Source organism: Aegilops tauschii, chromosome 1 (genome assembly GCF_002575655.3).
Source record: "Aegilops tauschii subsp. strangulata cultivar AL8/78 chromosome 1, Aet v6.0, whole genome shotgun sequence".
Classification (NCBI taxonomy): Eukaryota; Viridiplantae; Streptophyta; class Magnoliopsida; order Poales; family Poaceae; genus Aegilops; species Aegilops tauschii.
The window spans coordinates 502,743,559-502,765,844 of NC_053035.3; the positions used below are offsets into that span (position 1 = coordinate 502,743,559).

Consider the following 22,286-nt stretch of genomic DNA (forward strand, 5'->3'; position numbering starts at 1 on the left):
GAATTATTTGTGTATCTTATATTAAGAAAACAATTAATTATGTAGTTGCATGGAGACAGAGTATTTTTGATTTGTAGTTTTTTTCAGTTGCTTCGTTGTAACCTGAGACTTTTATGGGTTGAGTGAACAATACTGTAGCTGCATGAAGACCATTTGTGATCTCGTCCGGGACATAAAATGCTTTAATAAAAACCAATGAAGACCATTTAGGAGTGGCGAATTGGTTTTCTTTCTTGTGTAATTTCCTTGTAGATAGATAAAAACCAATGGTACAAGGGTGGTGGTACAGAGAGATTAAGTAGGTACATAAAATGCTTTAATAAAGATTTATTTGTTATGATGTACACATTAATTTTCTTAAAATCGGTTATTTGTTTCCTAATCAATGTGATTGAGTGATTTTTCTTAAAATCGATTGTTTGTTTTCTAATTAATGTGATTTGATCGATTTAAGGTAAGGTTAATTAATTTAGATTTGATCTTTAGATATTGATCATGATTAATTTATATTTGACCTTTAGATATTAATCATGATTGATTCTTTTACATAATGACATTACTAAATAACTTGCGCCAACATGGAAAGTTCTAACATGTTTAGATTTTTTTTCATTGTGTGAGATGTGTGACACGAAAATAAACTGGTGGAGTGGGGGGAGGGGACAAAAAAAGTCAAGTCAAAAAAACGGGATGAAAGTGGGGGATGCAATCCTACCAACTGCTCTATTAGGAGTAGAGATGGTATATACCGAAACCATACCATAATAATTTGGTCTATACAGAAACCGAACCATATCTAATTTCATACCGTATTTACCGAAGTATTAATACAATACAAACCAAAAACATATAAACGAACCATGTAAAACGAATAAATCGAATGCACATGGTGAGTTTTCATAGCTTTAAATTATTTTTGCATTTGTTTTTTCGGTTTTATTTTTCATATTCTTTTTTCTTTGGGTTACTTGTTCAATTTTAATTGTTTTTTTTTTCATTTTTCTTTCTTTCTATTAGTTTTCATTCTACATTTTTTGTATATGTGAAGAACATTTTCCCAATACACGTTTAATATTTTTTAAATGCTTGATTAACATTTTTTTCAGTGTAATATTAACATTTTTAATACATGGTCAATATTCTTTCTATATACATTTTACATTTATTAAATGATTGATCAAAATTTTACAAATACAAATTTAACATTTTTAATACATTACCAGATTAAAAAAATTAAATACATGGTCAACATGTTTTAAATGCTTGTTTAACATTTTTTTCAGATGCTTAATTAACATTTTTAAAATACATAATCAACCTTTTTCACACACATTGTATGCATGTGGAACATTTTCTCTATGCACATTCAACATTTTTTAAATGCTCGGTTAGCATTTTTCCAATTTTTTATGTAAAACTGCTTTGTGATATATACTTATTTAGAATATTTAAAAGTATAAACGTAAATGAATTTTTTTAGAAACAACGGATATGAAATAAAGAACGAAATGAAAAACAAACAAGGAAACGATGCCGTAGCCTGCCGAGCGGCTGGGCCGGGGGCTCCCCCGACGCGAGAGCTTGTAGTAAGCGAGACATAGGGCCGATGGTTGGTAAGTGGGTCGCATTCTCATACTAGTAGATGGCTGGGCCTGCTGGCCCAGCAAGTATTTATTACTTGCGCGGCCCCCTTCCCCTGGTATGGTGGTGGATTGGTAGGATAGAGAGCGCCTTCCCGATCGATTCTCCTCCTCGGTGGCGGGAGGCGAACCCTAACTCTAACCCAGCTCCGATCCGCAAGGTAGGCTTGATTCCTCGAACCCTAACCAGTAGTTCCGATCCGCAAGGTAGGTTCCCACCCGGCTTGATTTCGATTCTTGGGTGATTGATTCGTGCTTGTCTGCAGGCGTGCGACGATGGCGGCTTCCCTCCGCGCGGCGGCGACGAGGATCCTGCGCCCGGCGGTGCTTCCAGGGGAGGGGCTTCGCCGGATCTTCCACACCCAGCAGGTATCTTCTTCTTTCCATACTACTCCCTCCGTCCCACAATATAAGACGTTTTTGCAAGCTAAAACAGCTTGCAAAAACGTCTTATATTGTGGTGGGACGGAGGGAGTAGTATTTTCTATTACATCACAGGGATGCGCGCGTGTCCTTGAAACAGACACCTTATTAATTGATTTCCGTTGGTAGATGATTAACTTCCCAGCACGAAATCCTTGATATTTTGGTAAAATTGACATCGTTTGGTCAACGATTTTTACATTTTGCTGTGCCATTGGTTGGTAGATGATCAACTGCCTAGCATGAATGTGCTGATGTTTTGGTACAAATCAACATCGTTTGGTCTCCAGTTAGTCTTACAGTTTGCTGTACCATTGGTAGATGATCACTTCCTTGCATGAATGTGGTGATATTTTGGTAAAAATCGACATCGTTTGCTCTCCAATTTGTTCTATAATTTGCTTGAATGCCCTTGATATTTCGGTAAAAACGACATAATTTGGTCTCCAACAAATTTTATATTTTGCTGTGCCATTGGTAGATGATCAACTGCCTAGCATGAATGCTTTGATATTTTGGTTAAACCGGCATCTTTTGCTCTCCAACTAGTTTTATAATAATTTGCTGTGCCATTGGTAGATGATCAACTGCCTATCATGAATGTGGTGATATTTTGCTACAAAATCGACACTGTTTAGTCTCTAGTTAGTTTTATATTTTGCCGTGCCATTGGTAGACGATCAACTGCCTAGAATGGATGTGGTGATATGTTGGTAAAAATTGACATCGTTTGGTCTCTAATTAGTTTTATAATTTGCTGTGCCATTGGTAGATTATCAACTGCCTAGCATTAATGTGGTGATATTTTGGTAAAAATTGGCATCGTTTTGTCTCCAACTAGGTTTATATTTTGCTGCACCAATGGTACATGATCAACTGCATAGCATGAATGCGTTGATATTTCGGTAAAATTGATTTTTTTTTCGCTGCAACTAGTTCTATGTCTTACTTTTCAAGATATAAGGTGTGCTTGCTTGCTCTACGTAGACCACGTGTCTTCTGAAGATTATTTTTCAGTTACCAAAATCTTGATGCTGCTTCTGTGTTTTCAGCTTTCCAAATCCACCCGTGCCTACGAGGAAGGACACCGTCCGTCAATTTTTACCTTGAAGGAATACCGTGCTTCGCGTATCCAGGAGACGAAGGAGCAGCTGTATGATCTCATTGCCGGTGCCGAGGCCAATTCCAAGACCTTCTTGCTGAACAAGAGTCTGCTCAAGGATCTCTCTACACAAGTCAAGCCTAGACCAGAGGACCCTCATTGGTACAGTGTCAACCATATGCAGGCATAGACGTCTGCTTTATTATTCTTACCATATCATCCCATCTACCTGTAGGTGCAAGATAAGTAGAACCAAGAAGGTGACTGACATTACTATGTCAGCGGGTATTCTTGTTATTTCTGGGCTCACTTATTATGCCTTGACTTCCTGTCCTGAAATCGTAAAGTTTGGTGATTATCTTGTTACTGCTGAGAGTGTGCCCATGATACGAGAGAGACTGCAGAGGCAAGTAATACAAGAGAGACTGCAGAGGCAAGCAGTACAAGAGAGACTGAGCAAGCAATATGGATATTGGCCTGTTGCTACTGCTGAGGGAGTGGACAAGCAAGATGGATATCAGCGTGTTGCTACTGCTGAGGGAGCGGACAAGCAGGATGCATATCAGCCTGTTGCTGCTGCTGAGGGAGCGTACAAGCGAGATGGATATCAGCCTGTTGCTACTGCTGAGGGAGCGGACAAGCAAGATGGATATCAGCGTGTTGCTACTGCTGAGGGAGCGGACAAGCAAGATGGATATCAGCGTGTTGCTACTGCTGAGAGGGAGTGGACACAAGCAAGAGGAAACTTGCAAAAGCAAGCTGAATGAAGACGAAATGCATCTCTTGTTTGATGGAGAAGCAAGACTGATATCAGTTCCATTCCAGCACTATATTATGTAGTATGTCTCTTGAAATATATATATATATATATATATACATCTATCTATGATCTGCCACCTAGAAGTTAGTAGTATTATAACTGGATGATCTGTGACTGCATTGTAGGATATGTGTGATGTTGCTGGCATGGTACGTATGTTACCCTTTGAAGTCTAGAACTTTGGAGTGGTATTATAACTTAACTGGACGATCTGTGATGGCGTTGTAAGATATATGTGATTTGCTGCCGTGTTATGTTACCCTTTGAGTCTAGAACTTTAGTGGTAGTGGTAGTAGTAGTATTACTGGATGATCTGTGATGGCATTGTAATATAATTTGTGTTGTTGCTGACAATATTCTTCCCCTTTTATCTCTGAAGGTGATGGGGAGTCCAAGTAATGCACAATATGTTTATGAATGACCGTCTTTCTTCTCTTCCAAAAAAAGACTGAATTCTGATCAGTTTGGTAAGGTCTTCCTGAATGCTACTCCTATATAGGCTAGGCTTGGGAATGCTTTGCCTATAATTACAATGGTATGCCACATGGAATTGTGTGTATGGAGAGGGTTAGGGTTAGAGATAGGAAAAGGGTGTCCAACAAGAAGCTGACGGGTTAATTACAATACTACTAGTACGTATCACCTTATCTCTGTTTGAGAGGAAGCATCATCGCTTTTCTTTCATCGTATTAAATTACAAGAGAGACGGAATCCCTTGATTTCTGTCAAGTGATCGATGAATAATACTTCTCTTTTACTATTGATTGAGTTAGACTAAATTGTGCAGTCCTTTCATATCTTAGAGCATCTACAACCGGACCTCTCAAACCCGCCTCATACGCCCGGGCGCGATTTTTTTGACCCAGGCAGGCCCCTCAAACGCCCGGGCTGACCAGCACCCCCATATCCAGCCTAAATATGGGGCAGATATGGGCACGCCTGCCACGTCGGACTTACGAAGGGGTCCTTGCCGGAAACACTCTCAAACCCGGCGGTCCGAAACTCGTCTTCTCCGTCGAACCGGAGGCGCAGCTCCGGCGGGCCGCTTAGTGCATTGCGCGGCTATTTAAGTTGACCGGCGGCACCGAAACCCTACCATCCCTCCACATCTTCCTTCTCTGTCCGCCGCCGCTGCCATTTTCCACTCCACCCGTCCGCCTGGTAGCCATGCCCCCACGCCGCCGGGTGAGGAGCGAGCCCTTTCTGACGCCGGAGCGTCGGCTTGAGCTCCTTGAGCAGATCCGGGCTAGGCGCAAAGCACGGATCGCCGCCGGGCTACCTCCGGATGCAGCGGGGTTGATGGATGAGCACGGCCACTGCAGGGTGGTGGTGTGCTGCTGCACTGGCATGGCAACAACAACGATGGCAGCATGGCCTGGCGGAGATTTAGGCGCGGTGGTTGCTAGCTGAGCACGACGACTGCACGGTGGTGGCTGGCTACCGCCCGGGGCGGCAACAACAATTTAGGCGATGGCGGCAATGTAGGCAGGGGTCACACAGCGAATCCCTCGGCTAGGCAAGCAGAAGGACGAGTTGCTGATGCAGATGGACGAGCTGCTGCTAGACAAGACAACTAAATTACATGTGCAAAAGAAGAGGAATGTAATGATGCTTGTTGCCCTGATGCGGTTTATCACTCCTGTTGTGTATGGTTTCACGTCTCATATATAGCAATTTGTTATGACAAGTGGAAGAGAACCGGATGTGCTATGTTTTTTTTTTGCGGAAGGGATGTGCTATGTAATTAGACATATGTTATATGAAAATTTGCATTTGCTCCAAGCATCTCAATTACTTGTCTAGTTTTGTTCCGTTTGTGATATGTAATCTGACTATGCTAACTAGATGGCTTCAGTTTGTTCATAGCAAACTGAACATAGTCTGCGGGACAGAGAGAGACATGAGAGTCTTCTAGTGGCTTAACTGATGTGGCGGTCAAAACCAGGCCACGTGGCCAATAATTAGTCAAAACCGGGTTTACCTCTTATTAGAACCACCCAAAGTGTTATGACGGACGAAATTTATCTGGTATGATTACTGGAAGGACTAAGTTTTGATGGTTTTGTTGTTGAGGGATGATTTCTACACTTTTGCGAGAATTGAGGGGCGAAAAATATACTTACCCCTAAAAATAATGGGTGCGGGTCAAATCCTATCAGTTGAGGAACTCCTTGTGGTAGAAGGAGAAGGACAATGTTCTATGCACATGGAACCATCATCTACACAAGAACAATTAGCATTGAAAGAACAAAAATAATCGTGAATACGCAAGTTGCATGTCATTCCATTGGTAGGTAGAAGTTGAAATCACAAGGGTGCAGCTCTTGTTACCGTACACACGGATAGTGGCAACAAGAGAGCAGGGGAGTAGATGAGGAGGTTGCTTAGCCTCAAGTTACACACTAGGTTACATGCAGTAGGCTATCTAGTCCTCTCACGTCGGCCCGAGCCCAACGCGTTGCTTCCTGCTTCATGGCCTCGATGACCAGGTTGTGTGACGGTTGGGCACCGTCGAAGATTACGGCATTTCCGATGCTTCCAGAGGGTCCATGCTGCGAGGATGAAGGGAGAGTTTGTTCCCTTACGCATGTTGGCCGGGGTAGCTATAGATACAATATCCCACCATGGAAAGAACTCATGCCGCCATCCGACGCGGGGATAGCTATGCGGCACCATGCAAAGATTTTGTGCCATGCAATGCGGGAGAGTATGCAGCCGACGAGCAGGTGGTCGATGGTTTCATTCTCCTGGCTTCACAATGGACATATGGAGTCACGAGGCAAACCGTAGCGTGCACGGCGATCAGCCGTCCAGCAGCGGTTGAGAGATGCGAGCCAGAGGAAGATCTTTGCGCTTGAAGGAGCCCAGCTTTTTCGGATCAAGCGCCAAAAGGGGGCGATGATGGAGCCGGTGAATAGAGCTTGGTAGGAGGAGCTTGCCGTGTAGGTGCCAGAGGAGGACCACTTCTAGGAGAGTCTGTCGGGGTCGAGGGACAAAGAGATTCCCTGAATTTTTCGCCAGAGCTCGATGTACTCGACGACGGCCACGGGGCAGATCGTGACGTGAATGTGATCAACACAATGATGCCACACTTGAAAGAACAAAATAAAGGCTCTCCCTCAAGTGAACAAGATGAAGGACAAGATGAACACAATGATGATGGTGGTGCACCAAGTTCATGACCGCGAGCAAGCTAAAGACGATGCTCACGGCACGGGTCCATTCCCGAAAAACCTCAAGAATCTCTTAAGGAAATGCCAGAGGTGCACCCAGTCTTCCATTTGGTGCTCAAGATGTGATTCCCACACTTATTTTGGGGGTGGGGGAGCAAGTACTCATGTTGAGGAAGGTGTAACAAGTGGTGGAGATAGGGGACAGATGTATGCGAGTGTCTATATTGTGCTTTTTTAGTGGAGGGAGGAAGCATATTTGTATTTCTGCATTTTTCTCCAAAAGAAAAAAAAAGTTCTCACTGAAGCAAGAAAAAAAAAGCAACTGGACCCTGCTAAAAAAAGGAATTGCACTGATGGTGTTTTTTTTTTCAGACCTGAACCGGATGGTGGGTGACTGGGTCTCATTCTCATAGTCATAGATGGGCTGGGCCTGCTGACGGCCCCCTTCGCCTGGTAGATGATAGACAGAGAACCCTCAAAAAAAAAAAAAAAAGATGATAGACAGAGAGCACTGCCCGATCCATCAAAGCGTCCCCTTTCTTCTCCTCGGCGGCGGGAGGCGATCCAGCGAGGAACCCTAACCCTAACCCAGCTCCGATCCGCAAGGTAGGTTCCGACCCCTAACCCTGACCAGTAGTTCCGATCCGCAAGGTAGGTTCCCACCCGGCTTGATTTCGGTTCTTGGGTGATTGATTCGTGCTTGTCTGCAGGCCTGCGTCGATGGCGGCTTCCCTCCGCGCGGCGGCGACGAGGATCCTGCGCCCGGCGGTGCTTCCAGGGGAGGGGCGTCGCCTGCTCGTCCACACCCAGCAGGTATCTTCTCCGGCTACATCTGTGGCTCGACGTCTGATTGTTGCTCTGATTATATTGGTGGCCGTCCTCCCTTCTTCTTTCCATACTGTTAGTGTTATCTATTACCGGAGTATGTCACACGGATGCACGGATATCCTTAAAACAGGCGTTTTTTTCGGAATTATTTCCATTGGTAGATGATCAACTGCCTGGCATGAAAGCCTTGGTATTTTGGTAAACCCACATCTCTTGGTCTCCAACTAGTTCATAGTTTGCTGTAGGCTAGAATGGACTGCCTTGATACTTTGGTAAAGTTGACGTGATTTGGTCTCCAACGATTTTTACATTTTGCTCTGTCATTGGTATATGATCAATTGGCTATCATGAATGCCTTTGATATAATTTGCTAAAATACACATGATTTTTGCTCTCCAACGAGTTTTACATTTTGCTGTGCCATTGGTATATTATCATCAACTGCCTGGTAAAATCAACACAATTTGGTCTCCAATGAGTTTTTTAATTTGCTGTGTCATTGGTAGATGATTGATTGGCCAGCATGAATGCCCTTGATCTTTTTGTAAAAAACTACGTCCCTTTGTCTCTCAACTGATTTTATATTTTGCTGTACCATTGGTAGATAATAATCAACTGCCTAGCATGAATGCCTTGATATGTCGCTAGTATCGACATCTTTTTGTCTCCCCAACCAGTTTTATGTTTTGCCTTGCAAGATATAAGGTGTGTTTGCTCTATGTAAATCACATGTCCTGTCAAGATTATTTCATAGTTATCAATTCTCAATGCTGCTTCTGTGTTTCCAGCTTTCCAAATCCACCCTTGCCTTGGAGAAGGAACACCGTCCGTCGGCAATCCAGCAGAGGGAGCAGATGTGTCTCGAGCTTTCGAAATCCACCCTTCCCTTGGAGGAGAAACACCGTGCAGAGCTAATCCAGCAGAAGAAGGAGGAGCTGTATGAACTCATCGCCCATGCCTACGCCGATTCCACGGCCTCCTCGCTGGACAAGAGTCTTCTGAAAAATCTCTCTACACAAGTCAAGCCTAGACTAGAGGACCCTCAATGGTGCAGTATCAACCATGTATATATACAGACATAGACAGTTGTTCTATTTTTCGTCTGACACAGCAGTTATACAAAAATCCTTACCATCTCATCCCACCTACCTGCAGGTGCAAGATAACTAGAACCAAGAAGCTGACTGATTTGGCTACGTCGGTAGCTATTCTTGCTTCTTCTGGGCTCACTTATTGTGTCTTGACTGCTGGTCCTGAACTAGTAAAGTATGATGGACATCTTGTTACTGCGGAGAGTCTGCCCCTTCTACAAGGACAATGGCCTGCTGCTGCCGGTAAGGGAGTGCGCAAGCAAGATATGCAGAAGTGAAGGGGACATTCATCTTGTTTGACAGAGAAGCAGGATGGATGTCAGTTCTTTTCCAGCACCATGTTATGTACTCCCTCCGTTCCTAAATACTTGTCTTTCTAAGCATTTCAAATGAATATCACATACGGATGTATGTAGACATATTTTAGAATGTAGATTCACTCATTTTACTCCGTATGTAGTCACTTGTTGAAATGACTAGAAAGACAAGTATTTAGGAATGGAGGGAGTATGTCTCTTGAAATGACTGCATGATCTCTGCCACCTATATATGAGATTGCCTATGATCTGCCACCTATGATATGACTTGAGTAGTAGTATTACCAGATGATGATCTGTGATCTATGATATGACATGGTATGTTATTCTTTCAGTCAGTAGTAGCATTACTGGATGATCTGTCAAGGCGACATGGTGTATTATCCTTTGATTTGAAAATGAGTCTTATGCATTGCTGCTGCTACTGCTCAAGGATGTCAGCTACATTTTTTGCATCTTTTGCTGTATATAAGACTGTTGCTATCTTACACAAAAACATGCACGCATTTCCTGTGCTCTAAGGAACCAAGGAGATTCGAGTAAATTGAATGAGAATGAGTCACTTAATATATATAAATAAATTTAGATAAAAACAACCACAACTCCCTCCAAACTGAAAAAGTCTTTGGTTTCTTTTGGCAAGTAGCACGTCTCTTTTTCTTTTCTCTTCTCTCTAGTTTGGAATGAAAGGCCACCAGGAGAGATCCTACCCAGTTACTCCCTCCGTTCCAAATTACTCGTCGTGGTTTTAGTTAGTTCAAAAAAAACCTTCAGGATGGAGCTTGGCCAGCGATCCAGGGACGACCTCCAAGGACAGGTCTGGAGCCAAGACAGCAACCGCACGCGTGGCTCCGGCAACGAACGACTGCCTGGCCATGGAACTCAAAATCAGGGCGGAAACCCAAGCAGCTAAGAAGAGGGACAAGTGAGAGCTTACCTTGTTTTCTTTTCGGCCCCAAAGGAGCCAAGCTGTGACACCAGATAGGCCACGGCCACCACGGCCATGAACATGGCCTGACAAGGCCGGTCGCTCGGACCAAGAAGGCGATGAACATGGCCATGGGAACCGAGGCCATGGAGGTTGCGTCTTCTTCTTGAGATGCAAAAAAGGAGAGCCCTTTGGTGAGGGGAGAGGAAGTCTGCCACGGGGACAAAATAACGGAAAGACCCGCCGTAATTACCGTACCTACCGTCTACAGCTTTTTTTTTTTTTTTTTTTTTTGACGGAGGAGGCTCAGCTCACTCCCAGTCCTACTCTGTAAAAACGCCTGACGCCGTCATCCTCGGACTATTTCCCTGTTTCTTCGTGGCGGCGGGCTCTCTGTAAAAAGGGCCTGACGGCCACCCCAGATCTAGCCACTGACACCGCGTCCGGCCACCACCCGTTTGATCATTCCTCCCAAGATCCGATGGCCCGCAACTGCTCAAGGGAAGCACGCGATCCGTGTGCTCCGTCCCCATTGGCTCAGACCTGCTGGTTGGTTTCTTATTTGTTTCTTTCTTTAATTCTTTATTTGTGTGCATATAATAGTCCTACGCTACTACTCCACTACTACTACGTGACAACTCCGCCGAGCCTGCAGCGCCGCCACGGCAGGCCAAGGGTTAGAGCATCTACACCCGCGCACCATAAACCGCCCCAAACGTCTGGCGAACACCCTGATCATTGACCGGTCGCAAAAAACGATCCAACCAGATGCCTTAAACCGGCCTCAAACGTCCGGCCTATCCGGCGCCCCTCCTATCCAGCTCAAACATAGAGTGAATATGGGGAGGCTCTGGCGTGCCCAAGCGCATCCGCCACGTCGGCTTGGCCTAGCCTGTGCCCCATAAAAATCCCCACCCGGAAAACCCTAGACACCGGTCAATTCAAACTTTGCTTCACTCCCCTCTCCGCCCACACCACCTCTGATCCTATGCGATCTGATTCGATCACCAGCGACGGAAGCAGTGCTGGCTCCACTGGACAACCCGACGGCTCGAGCATCGATGTGGAGGAGGGCACGGGGGACCTTCTTCCTCACCGCCCATCGCATGTCGACGCGACGTCGACGACGTTGCAGCACGCAGCTCCGGCCACTCCGCTCCCGTCCTTCAGGTAAGCCGCCAACCACCCTCTGCATTGGAAAGCAGTACCCGGCCACTGTTGGGTCCTCATACCCACGTCGGCGCCGGCGCGCACAAGGACGTCCGTGTCCGAGGCACGAGCAGCCCGCCGCGAGCGACAACAGGCGAGGGAGAGGACGGCAGGGGCCGGGGAGGCGCTAACCGCACGCCGGTCGATCCCGATGTCGCGCTCCTAATGTCGGTCCTCCGCCGCTCTCTCACGATGACAGAGACGGATGTGCGGTGCCTCCACCACGCCATTGAGTTGCCGGAGTGCGAGGCAAACAAGGACGCGACGGTGAAGGCGAAGACGGCCCGTCATGCGAAGGAGCAGGGCCGTCGGGCCGAAGCTGCAGCTCGTACCCCGACTTGACGGACGACTCGACCTCCAGCTCCCACGACGACGCACCACCACACGTCGACGCATACATGGAGTAGGGGCGCAACCGCATCGACGACCGAAAGGGGAAGGGGCCGGCGAGGAAATCACCTTTTCCTCCGCCCTTCCCCATTTTATTTATATTTAAAGTAGTTTGTAGTATGAATTTGCATCGTCCGCCGATGAACAATGCTCCTTTTGTCCGGCGATCCGATGAACTGTGTGTTGATCGTGTTTTACGTAGCGTTGCATGGGTTGTATGAGTTTGAGGTTTCGGATATGAAAGACAGGACACGGGTGTAGAAGCCAAAATATATGAGGCATGACCAATCAGTGCTTGCGGACGCGCTCGTCCGCGTTCGTAGACATTTGAGGTGCCGGATTTACCAAGTTCAGTTTGTAGATGCTGTTAGTCACGAAAATTCGTGGGCGTGGACGGGCTCGCCTACTCACGGAATCGTCAGGCGTTGCTTCGCGTTGGGATGCTGGACGCATGCTGTATTTCAGAACATGTACGGCCGCTTATTTAATGTGTATAACGGATGGAAGAGGCCGACGTTTGTACAAGGCGTGACGACGGACGTGACGGCGTTCTAGTTCTCTGCCAGTGCCGACAAGGGTACTCTTGACCCGGTTCAGTCCATGAAAATCATTCGGGAGTCTTTGGCAGTGTTGGAAACACTTCCAGGGCATGGCTGGCGTCCACCTGATGATGGGTGGATAAAAATCAACACTGACGGAAGCATAGCTATGGAAGCGCGGCGAGGTGGAGTCGGAGGCGTGGCTACATCTTCCACGGCCCTGAAAGCTGCCTGGTGTAAACCGTATTCAGTTATTACGGACCCTCTCGTAGCTGAAGCACTTGCAGTTCGTGATGGAGTTATCTTTGCAAAGCTTCGGGGCTACGACAAAGTTGTCATTGAGACAGACTGTATGGAGATCGTTGATCTCTGGAACTCGAGATCTCCGGACAGACTGAATTATCGGCACTGTTTTTTTACGGAACCTCGCAGCTTTTTCTATAAGTCGCCCCGAAGTTGTGATTTTGTGTTTAAAACTCAAATGTTGTGGTAAAGTGCTATAAGTTATCACGAAGTTGTGGTTTTGTGTAATTAACTCTTTACACATTGTCTGAAACGTCTACAAAGCCTTATAAAAGTGAACAGACAGAGTATTTATATACAGATAATTGGCCAAGGAATGATTCCTATTGAGTTCAGGGCGAAAAAGAACAAATTTATGTCGACAATATAGCCTGGGCATCGAAACGTTGCACTCGAATAGTCGATAATCGACTTCTAAGCCTAGACTCATCTGCACCCGCGCTGACAAAAAAAAAAATCAAAACAAATATAAGAAAAATACAAAAAAATTCATTTTTTTTGTATAGTGCATAATTTGATATGTGAGACCCGCTCCAATTTTCAAATCATTTGAACATGTGAGCAGCTCTCGGCAAAAAGACAAATTCAGGGTCTGTAATTTTTTTTACTGTTCAGGCACAGTTCTGACCCAATTTGTCTTTTTTGCTGATAGCCGCTCAGATATCTAAATGATCTGAAAATTGAAGCGGACCTCACGCAATAAATTATCTACCATTAAAAAAATTGATTTTTTTCTGCTGGGTACAGATGAGCCTGGGCACCGTAATGCTGCACTCGTGAATAGTATTTTTATATAGCGTTTTTTGTGAATATTTGACACGGGATAAAATAAAAGTCATCGTCTGGTGAATCTTTATACGAGTAGAATACTTGATCATGTTTGATTAAAAAAATTGATTTTTTTTGAATTACTAAATTAATTTTGCATATAGAATACGCTGGCACCCGATAGCACCAATGTCTACACATACGATGTTTCTCTTACAATGTTTGTAGGATGGTGCGCATCGAGCCGTTCCTTGGTAGAATGAGAGTCCAACGCGCCGATGGATTACTAATCGTACTACAGTCGGACAATGAGGTGTCGTACAAGTATGGCTTCGACTGCGCCGTGGTCTACGTACGGAACGCCTTAATGGCCGCCTACTCGCCATGGAGGCGTCCGCCTTCGACGAGATGCCGCCACTGCGCTCACTGCCTGCGTGGACAAGGACTACCACGACCGGTCCGTTGGCCTGTTTTCTGCGGTGGTAGATGCCTGGCTCGAGCCCGACCAGACCATGTTCGTGTCGGTGTGCACTATGTCCGCCGCCGGTGAGCTTGCCAACTTGCCGCTCTGCTCTGCAAGTGGGCGCATGGCAGCTGAACATCACGCTTCAGCTTGGCACGGCGGCAGTGAACATACGTATGTGAAGTGTGGCTTCGCAAGTTATGTCTGGCGCTTGTTTGAGAGGATGCCGGCGCGGCGGTGAGAGCGCATGGCGGCGGCAACGGCTCGGCCGCTAGGTAGGCGGCCAGCATGGCTATGCCCGTGATCGGGAGGAAGAGGAGCATGGGGTGGACGTGAACGTCGGCAAGGACCTTCAAGATCCGGTGGCGGACTGCCCCGGCGGCGCGAACGCCTCTTGCCAGGCTGCCTGCTAGGTGTTCGGTTAAATGCAAGGAGGCAGAGGAGGGTCTCCGGGAGCTCGACCATGGCGGAAAAAAGCCGTCCGGGCTGCTGCCAATCCAGTCGAGCACGTACGCGGCACGCGTGTACAGACTGCACGAGGTGGAGCGACATAAGAGCTGCGTGGTCCAGTGGCGGCGCCGGTTGGCTGCCGGCGAGCCGAGCGGCGTCCATGGCGGGCAGGAGCTGCAGAGGAGGGCGGTGCGCCATGTCCGAGGGCGGCGCAGGGTTCGGGCTGCGGGCGGACAAGTGCATACGGGCTATGGTGGCGCGTGGAGGAGGCGCCGGCGAGGAGCGCTGCCGTGTGCAAGTCAAAGCCCCTATCCACTTTTTTTTTCTTGTTTTTCTTCTTGCGGGGAGAAAAGCCCCTGTCCACTTAGAGCAACTCTAGCAGACCCCGCATCCGCCCCCAACCCGTAAAATAACCGCCAAAATGCGGGTACGGGCCGGAAAAGCCTGCCCGACCCCGCATCTCACCCCAGCCCGCAAAAATTTTTAGGGGGCGCGGCAAATTTCCGGCCCCAACCCGGGAAAACGCGGGTTTCCCCCTCGCGGCTGCGGTGCCCTGCATCACAGAGAAGCAGTTGGCGGGAGGGATTTCAGCCCGCGCTCTTTTCCCCCTTCCTTCCGCCGCCACCCGCCCTTGCTTCCGCCCGCCCGCCGCCGGCGATTCCGGCCATATCTGCGGGCGAAATCGCTCCGCGGGGCCGCCCCACACCCTCCCGCGCCGAGCCGCTGCACCGCCCCTCCGGATCCGGCGAGAAGAGTCGCCCCCCAGTCGCCGCCGCCGCTGGGATCGACCACCGCCGAGCGCACCACCCTCGTCGCCACCCGGGATCACTCGTCACCGGTTAGTCCCTTTTTTGTGATTTTCGCGAGCTGTGTAGTAGATTGACGCGCCGGCGTGCGTGTAGATGGAGTTGACCCCGTGCGGGAAGTTTTTGCTATCCGATTCGTCCGATTCGGACGACTCGGATGTGGAGACCATGCTTGTGACCTTTCGGCAGCAAATATTGGTCATGGCGCTTGCCGTGAAGGAGCATGAAGACGAGTATCGAAAGAGGTGGCGAGGATCTACTGTCGGGCGTCTGTGCATTCCGCGGAATCGCCATCTTGGAAACGAGATGTTGATGCAAGATTATTTTTCGGAGAATCCTACATATCCTGCACACCTCTTCCGCAGAAGGTACCGAATGCGCCGATCATGGACGGAGCCAGGAAATTTAGCCATTGGGTTCGCTCATTGACTTAGTGTAAGGATTTGCGATGAACTAATTAATTACAAAGTCCAGTTTTAGACCATCGAACGACAGTAGTATATCACTCAAAGACAATATAACAAAAAGAAATATAATATCAACTATAGGGAACGTACCAGCTGGATAATTATAAAACCACTTTACGTATTGTAAAACGGAGTAGTGCCAAAATAACTTCATAGCTTCAAGTACCATTTCTCGTCCTCCTAAAAACATCTGAAAAAAATAGCGAATTTAAAATAAGCACCATCAAGCAAAAAAGCATGTAAAATCATCACATTAGTGTCCCTTTCAATTTTTCATCATCTAAAGAATATTTTTTGGATTTGTTTGGATTACTTACCACATATGTCATTTAAAGAATATTAAACACATAATCATTACTAATGGTAGAAAACATATCTTTTTCACATAGCAAATTAGACAATCAATTATAAACTAATAGTCCATTTTATTACACAATTTTTTTTATTTTACAACATACAAAGCTGAAAATAATCTTTCCACTGATATCGTGGCAACTGGCAATATCACATCACACTAGCTTTAGAAATCGATAGACCAGAGTATTGATAATTTCACATTAAATCTTCGTGGAGCATCCCCAATGATCCTCAACGGATAACTAAAATTAGGTGGTGACACGAAAGGTCCCCTGGTTAAGTATCTTCACCTAATTTCATTTTCTTCTTAGTGAGATCATCTAAATTATTTTCTCTGTGAATAGAAGGCTCTGAGAGATTGCTTGCACTTTACCGGTGTCTAACTGGTGGCTCTGAACCATTATCTAAATGTGGCGATTGATTTATTTTTGAGAAATAATAGTCCATAGACCAGATTAAAGTTTATGAAAAAAGTAATAAAATGGATGTATCTAGCATACGGTTAATATAGGACGGAGAGAGTATATTATACTACTATAGGCTAGATTGGACATGCACAAGACGAATTGGGGAAGAAGATGTAGTGATGTGACCATGTACCTTGAATTTGGACTGTAGTTGCTTGCCCTAGCCGGCTTGCCGAGCGACGGCGATCGGTAGATGGGTGAAGGGAGCGGCGGAACGGAAGAGACGAGAGTCTGGCGATAGGGAGTAACCGATCGCGTCAATTCTATAGGCGTGCGGGGCGTGGTGGGCTATGTGCATACATTGCATTCCATCCTGGATGGAATCGAGTAAATCTTGCGAGGGATTCAGCTTTAATACATTAGAATGGGCTAATCACGTTAAGAAGATTAATGGGCACAAAGACAATTAGCTTGCGGGCTTCTGGGCCTTTCGATGGGGTCGGCTTTGATTTTTTAATGGGCTCAAACCACTAAATACCTGTACATCTAGACGTGGCAGTCAAAAGAACCCTAAACCCTGAACCCAACGACTATACGCTGGCTCCGCCCTGGCGCCGATCCCTTTTTGTGAAAATTGTTGAAGCTTGCGAGGCAAATTGCCGGTATTTCACTCAGAGAAGGAGTGCCGCGGGCTTAAAGAGATTTAGTGCATATCAAAAAATCTCTGCACCTATGCGGGTGATTGCATATGGCGTTCCGGCTGACTATGTCGATGAGTATCTTCGCATTGGTGAAGATAGCACAATTGAGTCTGTACATAGATTTGCGAAAGTGATCGTCCATGTCTTTGGTCCCGAGTATCTTCGGGCACCAAATGAAGATGACACAAAGAAATTGATGGCAGCTAATGAGAGGAGAGGTTGGCCTGGGATGCTAGGTAGCATTGATTGTATGCATTGGAATTGGAAAAATTGCCCCAAGGCTTGGCAAGGAATGTATTGTGGCAAGTCTCGTGATGCAACAATTGTGCTAGAGGCCGTAGCATCCGAGGATTTATGGATTTGGCATTGCTTTTTTGGTATGCCCGACACACTCAACGATATCAATGTGTTGCAACGCTCTTATTTGTTTGCTAGGCTTGCTAGTGGTGATGCTCCTGCTTGCAACTACACTATCAATGGACATGAATACACAAAGGGGTACTATCTTGCGGATAGTATATATCCTTCTTGATGCACATTGTCAAGAGCATCAAAGAACCCAAAACAAAAAAAAACAATGTGAATTTGCAAGGGTGCAAGAGGCAGCCCGAAAAGACATTGAAAGAGCATTCGGTGTTTTGCAATCTAGATTTGCCATTGCCCGAGGTCCTGCTCGTTTTTGGGATAAGAAAACCCTGAAGAACATCATGACTTGTTGTGTTATCCTGCACAATATGATTCTTGAAGATGAGAGAGGAATGGACTTAGAATTCTTTTACGATAATGTGGGTAGCCGTGTCAAACCAGCTAGAGACCCAAACCGCATTAGAGCTTTTCTTCAGACATACAAGGAGATTGAAAATGCAGACACATACTTTCAACTTCAGGAAGATCTCATTGAGCACCATTGGCAAAGGGCTGGACAGTGACTAATTTTTGTATTCATTTGTATTTATATTCATGACAAGTTTTGTATTGCATTATTTTAAGTTTGCTACGGTGATTTGAATAATTATTTGTAATGCGGATGATTATTGTTTTATGTTTGATTTGAATAATTCAGTTTGTTTTCAATTGTTGAATTATGTTGGATTTGAGATTTGCGGGCTAATGATTTGCGGGGATGCAGCGGTGCAAAGAGCAGAACCCGCATAGCCGACCCGTAAAAAAGCATATTCCACGAATATACCTTTTTACGGATCCGTTTGAAGGGTCTGCATCTGTGCCAACCTGCGCCGGCCCGCAAAAGCTGTTTTGCGCCAATTGCATACGCGTTTTGCGGGCCGGCGTTTTGCGGGGTCTGCTAGAGTTGCTCTTAGGCCGCGCTTGGATGCGGCGTATTGCAATATGGAGGTGTGAAATTTACAGGTGTATTATACCGGTCATGACTGATTTCCGGCCGGAAACCAAACAGACGGCCGGAGGTGTGTATTTTTTACAGGCGTATTCGAAAGAAACACGCTAATCCAAACAGGGCCTTAACAGTATAGTCAAACAGTGTGATATTCTGCGTCGAAAGCTATTAGTGTTTATGCAAATGTAGTGGTCTTATCTAAGGTTCACAAATGTGATGGTTTCTGCAATGTACTCTGATATGATATCTCTTAACACGACTGAACGACCGCCGTTGACCCTGAGAGAGCACACAATTCCTCTTCATCCTACTCGTACGTAACATAGCGGGATTGAATTGTATCTGGCTACGTCTCAGTCTAGTCGATTGAGTGATATAGTATAAGAAAAAAAATGAAATATCTGAAAAGAATTATTTTGCATGAATTTTCATACAAGATCAAAGAAATATAGCATTGACTGAGATATAACAAAGGCAAAACTTAACAGTACAGTCAAACGGTGCCGCGAGGAGCGCTGCCGTGTGCAAGCCAGAGCCCCTGTCCACTTAACAGTATAGTCAAACAGTATGACATTTCACTGCCATGTCAGCACTTACAAATAGGTCCCATCCATTAGATTCTGCGTCGATCGCTATTTATCCAAAAGATTACTAAATACCTGGTGGTTTTGGTTGTTTTATCTAAGGTTTACAAATAGGGCAGTACTGGGCGTCGGCGCACCGGTCGCGTACGCACGATATGAGCAGTTTCAGTCGCACGATGGTCCCTCTTCCCCAACTGCTTTGTTCGTAAAAAGAGAAGAAAAGGCCACGGCGGCTATCATCTCAGGCAACCATGATCCTACCCGGACGCCAGCCAGCTCGCCGGTCGTCCTCGCCCGATTGCCTCGCTGCCGGGCGCCACCTTGCCGCCGGCTGTAGCCCTCAGCATTGCCGCTCCACATATGGTTGAACCTTTTTCTCGCACGGTTGAAGCTTTTGTACACGCAGGTTGAAGCTTTTTTCCAAACGTCGACACCGGTTGTAGCAAACTTGGTGCCGGTGGTAGCACGGCAAAAATGCAGGTTGTAGCAAAACTGGACGCTGGTTGCAGCTCCTTGATCGTAGGGTGCAGCTGTCTGCCATCGCCGGGCACAAGTTTGTCGTCGCCGGCCACCGAACTACACCGCAGAAGATTGTAGCAAATAGTGACGCCGGTTGTAGCAAAACAATGATATAGTTGTATAAAAAAAATCAGTTGTGGTTCCAGCTCGCTTGACGGTTGCAGCAAAAAACGCATGCGGTTCCAGCTCTGGCATCGGCCAGTTGAAGCAAAAAAGTATGTTGGTTCCGGCATCACCTCCGTGAGTCTGGCACCACCGCGCGCCGCTGGTAGCTGCATCCGTCCATCACCATTGTAGCACCGCCCAGATGTCGTTGCAGCTCGTGTGTGCCCCCGAGAAGTGCGGGTTGCCTTCAAAGCGGAGGAAAGAAGAGGAAAATATTGTGCAGGGAGGGGATGTATCTGGAGGTAGGGGACGAAGGGTGTGCGGTTGAGAGGATAAGGCGCGGTCCGCATTGGGCCGCACCAAAACACGTGTCTCGCGCGGGCACTTGATACCAGCGTGGCTCGCGTCCGCCCAAGCGCTTCGGCCGGCGTGTAGAAACGAAGCGTTTTCCTTACAAATGTGATGGTTTTCTGCAATTTACGCTAATATCTCCTAACACGATCAAGCGAACCCAGTTGACTATGAGAAAGCACACAATTCATCTTCTCCTAACACGATCATGCAACAATGAAGAAAATTACATGGATAAATATGTTAGGTAGCATTTCACATCAAAATTTTGTTTTTATCATTTACCTACTCGAGGACGAGCAGGAATTAAGCTTGGGGATGCTTGATACGTCTCCAACGTATCTATAATTTTTGATTGTTCCATGCTATTATATTATCTGTTTTGGATGTTTTATATGCATTAATATGCTATTTTATATTATTTTTGGACTAACTTATTAACCTAGAGTCCAGTGCCAGTTTCTGTTTTTCCTTGTTTTTGAGCTTTGCAGAAAAGTAATACCAAGCGGAGTCCAAATGGAATAAAACCTTCGCGATGATTTTTCTTGGACCATAAGACACCCAGGAGACTTGGGGTGCAAGTCAGAAGAGCGACGAGGCGGCCACAAGGGTGGAGGGCGCGCCCCCTACCTTGTGGGCCCCTCGGTGACCCCCTGACCTAGATATTCCTCCTATATATTCACATATATTCCCAACACGCCCGGTCCTGAGACTTCGGGGGCCCGGGGCAAGATAACAAAAGGGGCCCTAAGGGCACATAAATATTTTTTATATATTTCACTTGCAAATAAATACTCATTTCACTATTATTTATGTTGCCTTGTCATCTCAACTATAAAAAAACCGGGGTCATAATCATTCACATAAAAGTTAGTTGCTCTTGTCAATCGGTACTTATATTTTGTAATTAGGTGAATAGTAACACCTCCGTGCCAGCTCAAATTTTTGTCACCTTATAATTTTTCGCTAAGTTGTTCTTCAACGGTAACTAAAGCTAATTCCTCGAAACCCTACCAGAAGTACTTTGTTTATTTCCGAGGTAAGCAGTAGAAGTATTTTTCTGGGACTCGATCAACTCATATTCATGTTCCTTTTTTTATAATTGTCATATGGATACTACAATCTTACTAAATTAATAGCATTCTTGCTAATTAGCACACAAACATATGATGCAAGAAATAAAGTACATTGCTAATTAAAAAATGCTAAGAAAGATGCATGGAACAAGGTACCTGGATGACTAGAAATTAGAAACAGCAAGCTTTTGCTGCTGCTTACAAGTCACGAACAGAAATCCAAGTTTCCCTTTTCAATTCCCAACAATACAAGAAATTGGAGTGAGAGAGATATATATATGTACGAGTATAACTACACGAATCAAACAATCTGGCAAGACTAAGTAAAAAGAAGAGGATGTTGATGGAATCTTGAAAATCACATTACCTCCCTCCACTAATCGCGTCCAGCAGCCGAAAATCACAATTAAACGACGCGGGTGACATGCCGTTGAGCATTGGCATGGCTGGTTCGTTGCCAATTTTTTTGAAACAGAAGTAGAAAGGCGAGAAGACCACGCGCTGCGGCAAGGCCAGCATTAATCGATGCGCTAATATTTTTCCCTTTTTGAGAATCAGTCTGTAACATTGGAAATAATTCTTTCGTAAATATCACATACCTAAAAGTCAGTCGATCTGTTACATGGGAGATAATTACTTACCTTTTTTTTTGAGAGTCAGTCGATCAGTTAACATAGGAAAGAATTCTTTCCTAAAAAATACAATTATTTCTTTCCTAAACATCACAGACGTAAGGAAACCAAGTCATCGGGGGCCCTTTCTACTCGGGGGCCCGGGGCGGCCGCCCCCTCTGCCCCCCCCTCAGGGCCGGCCCTGATTCCCAAACCACCAGAAGCATCCACGAAAACACTTTTTCACCGCCGCAACCTTCTGTCCTGTGAGATCCCATCTTGAGGCCTTTTTCGGCATCCTGCCGGAGGGGGATTCGATCAGTACAGAGGGCTTCTACATACTCTATTGCCCTTCCGATGAAGTGTGAGTAGTTTACCTCAGATCTACGGGTCCATAGCTAGTAGCTAGATGGCTTCTTCTCTCTTTGATTCTCAATACCATGTTCTCCTCGATGTCCTTGAAGATCTATCCGATGTAATCTTTTTTTGCGGTGTGTTTGTCAA

General features: G+C 45.9%; 2 protein-coding genes and 1 long non-coding RNA gene across 5 annotated transcripts; 2 read left to right on the plus strand and 1 right to left on the minus strand.

The window, feature by feature from the left end:
• The first annotated feature begins 1,690 nt into the window (after positions 1-1,690).
• On the plus strand, positions 1,691-4,403 carry LOC109782202 (uncharacterized). Its single transcript, XM_020340808.3, has 4 exons — positions 1,691-1,801; positions 1,907-2,009; positions 3,116-3,327; positions 3,401-4,403. Exons 2-4 carry the CDS (start codon positions 1,917-1,919, stop codon positions 3,930-3,932), a joined length of 837 nt encoding a protein of 278 aa, XP_020196397.1. The 5' UTR covers positions 1,691-1,801; positions 1,907-1,916; the 3' UTR covers positions 3,933-4,403.
• Positions 4,404-7,578: 3,175 nt separating this feature from the next.
• LOC109782204 (uncharacterized) lies at positions 7,579-9,818 on the plus strand. Of its 3 annotated transcripts, none has more exons than XM_040392713.3 (4): positions 7,579-7,764; positions 7,869-7,971; positions 8,775-9,050; positions 9,142-9,818. In XM_040392713.3, exons 1-4 carry the CDS (start codon positions 7,616-7,618, stop codon positions 9,154-9,156), a joined length of 543 nt encoding a protein of 180 aa, XP_040248647.2. In that variant the 5' UTR covers positions 7,579-7,615; the 3' UTR covers positions 9,157-9,818. The 3 variants fall into 3 exon arrangements, with proteins under 3 accessions (XP_040248647.2, XP_020196398.3, XP_073359139.1); XM_020340809.4 differs by having other exon boundaries at positions 8,775-9,034; XM_073503038.1 differs by having other exon boundaries at positions 7,669-7,809; positions 8,775-9,034.
• A 116-nt stretch (positions 9,819-9,934) lies between these two features.
• On the minus strand, positions 9,935-11,591 carry LOC120966549 (uncharacterized). The gene is made up of 2 exons (XR_005760458.3): positions 10,332-11,591; positions 9,935-10,263 (listed from the first exon to the last, which is right to left on the minus strand). It is a non-coding gene; the product is annotated as an uncharacterized lncRNA (long non-coding RNA).
• Between the last annotated feature and the right edge of the window lie 10,695 nt (positions 11,592-22,286).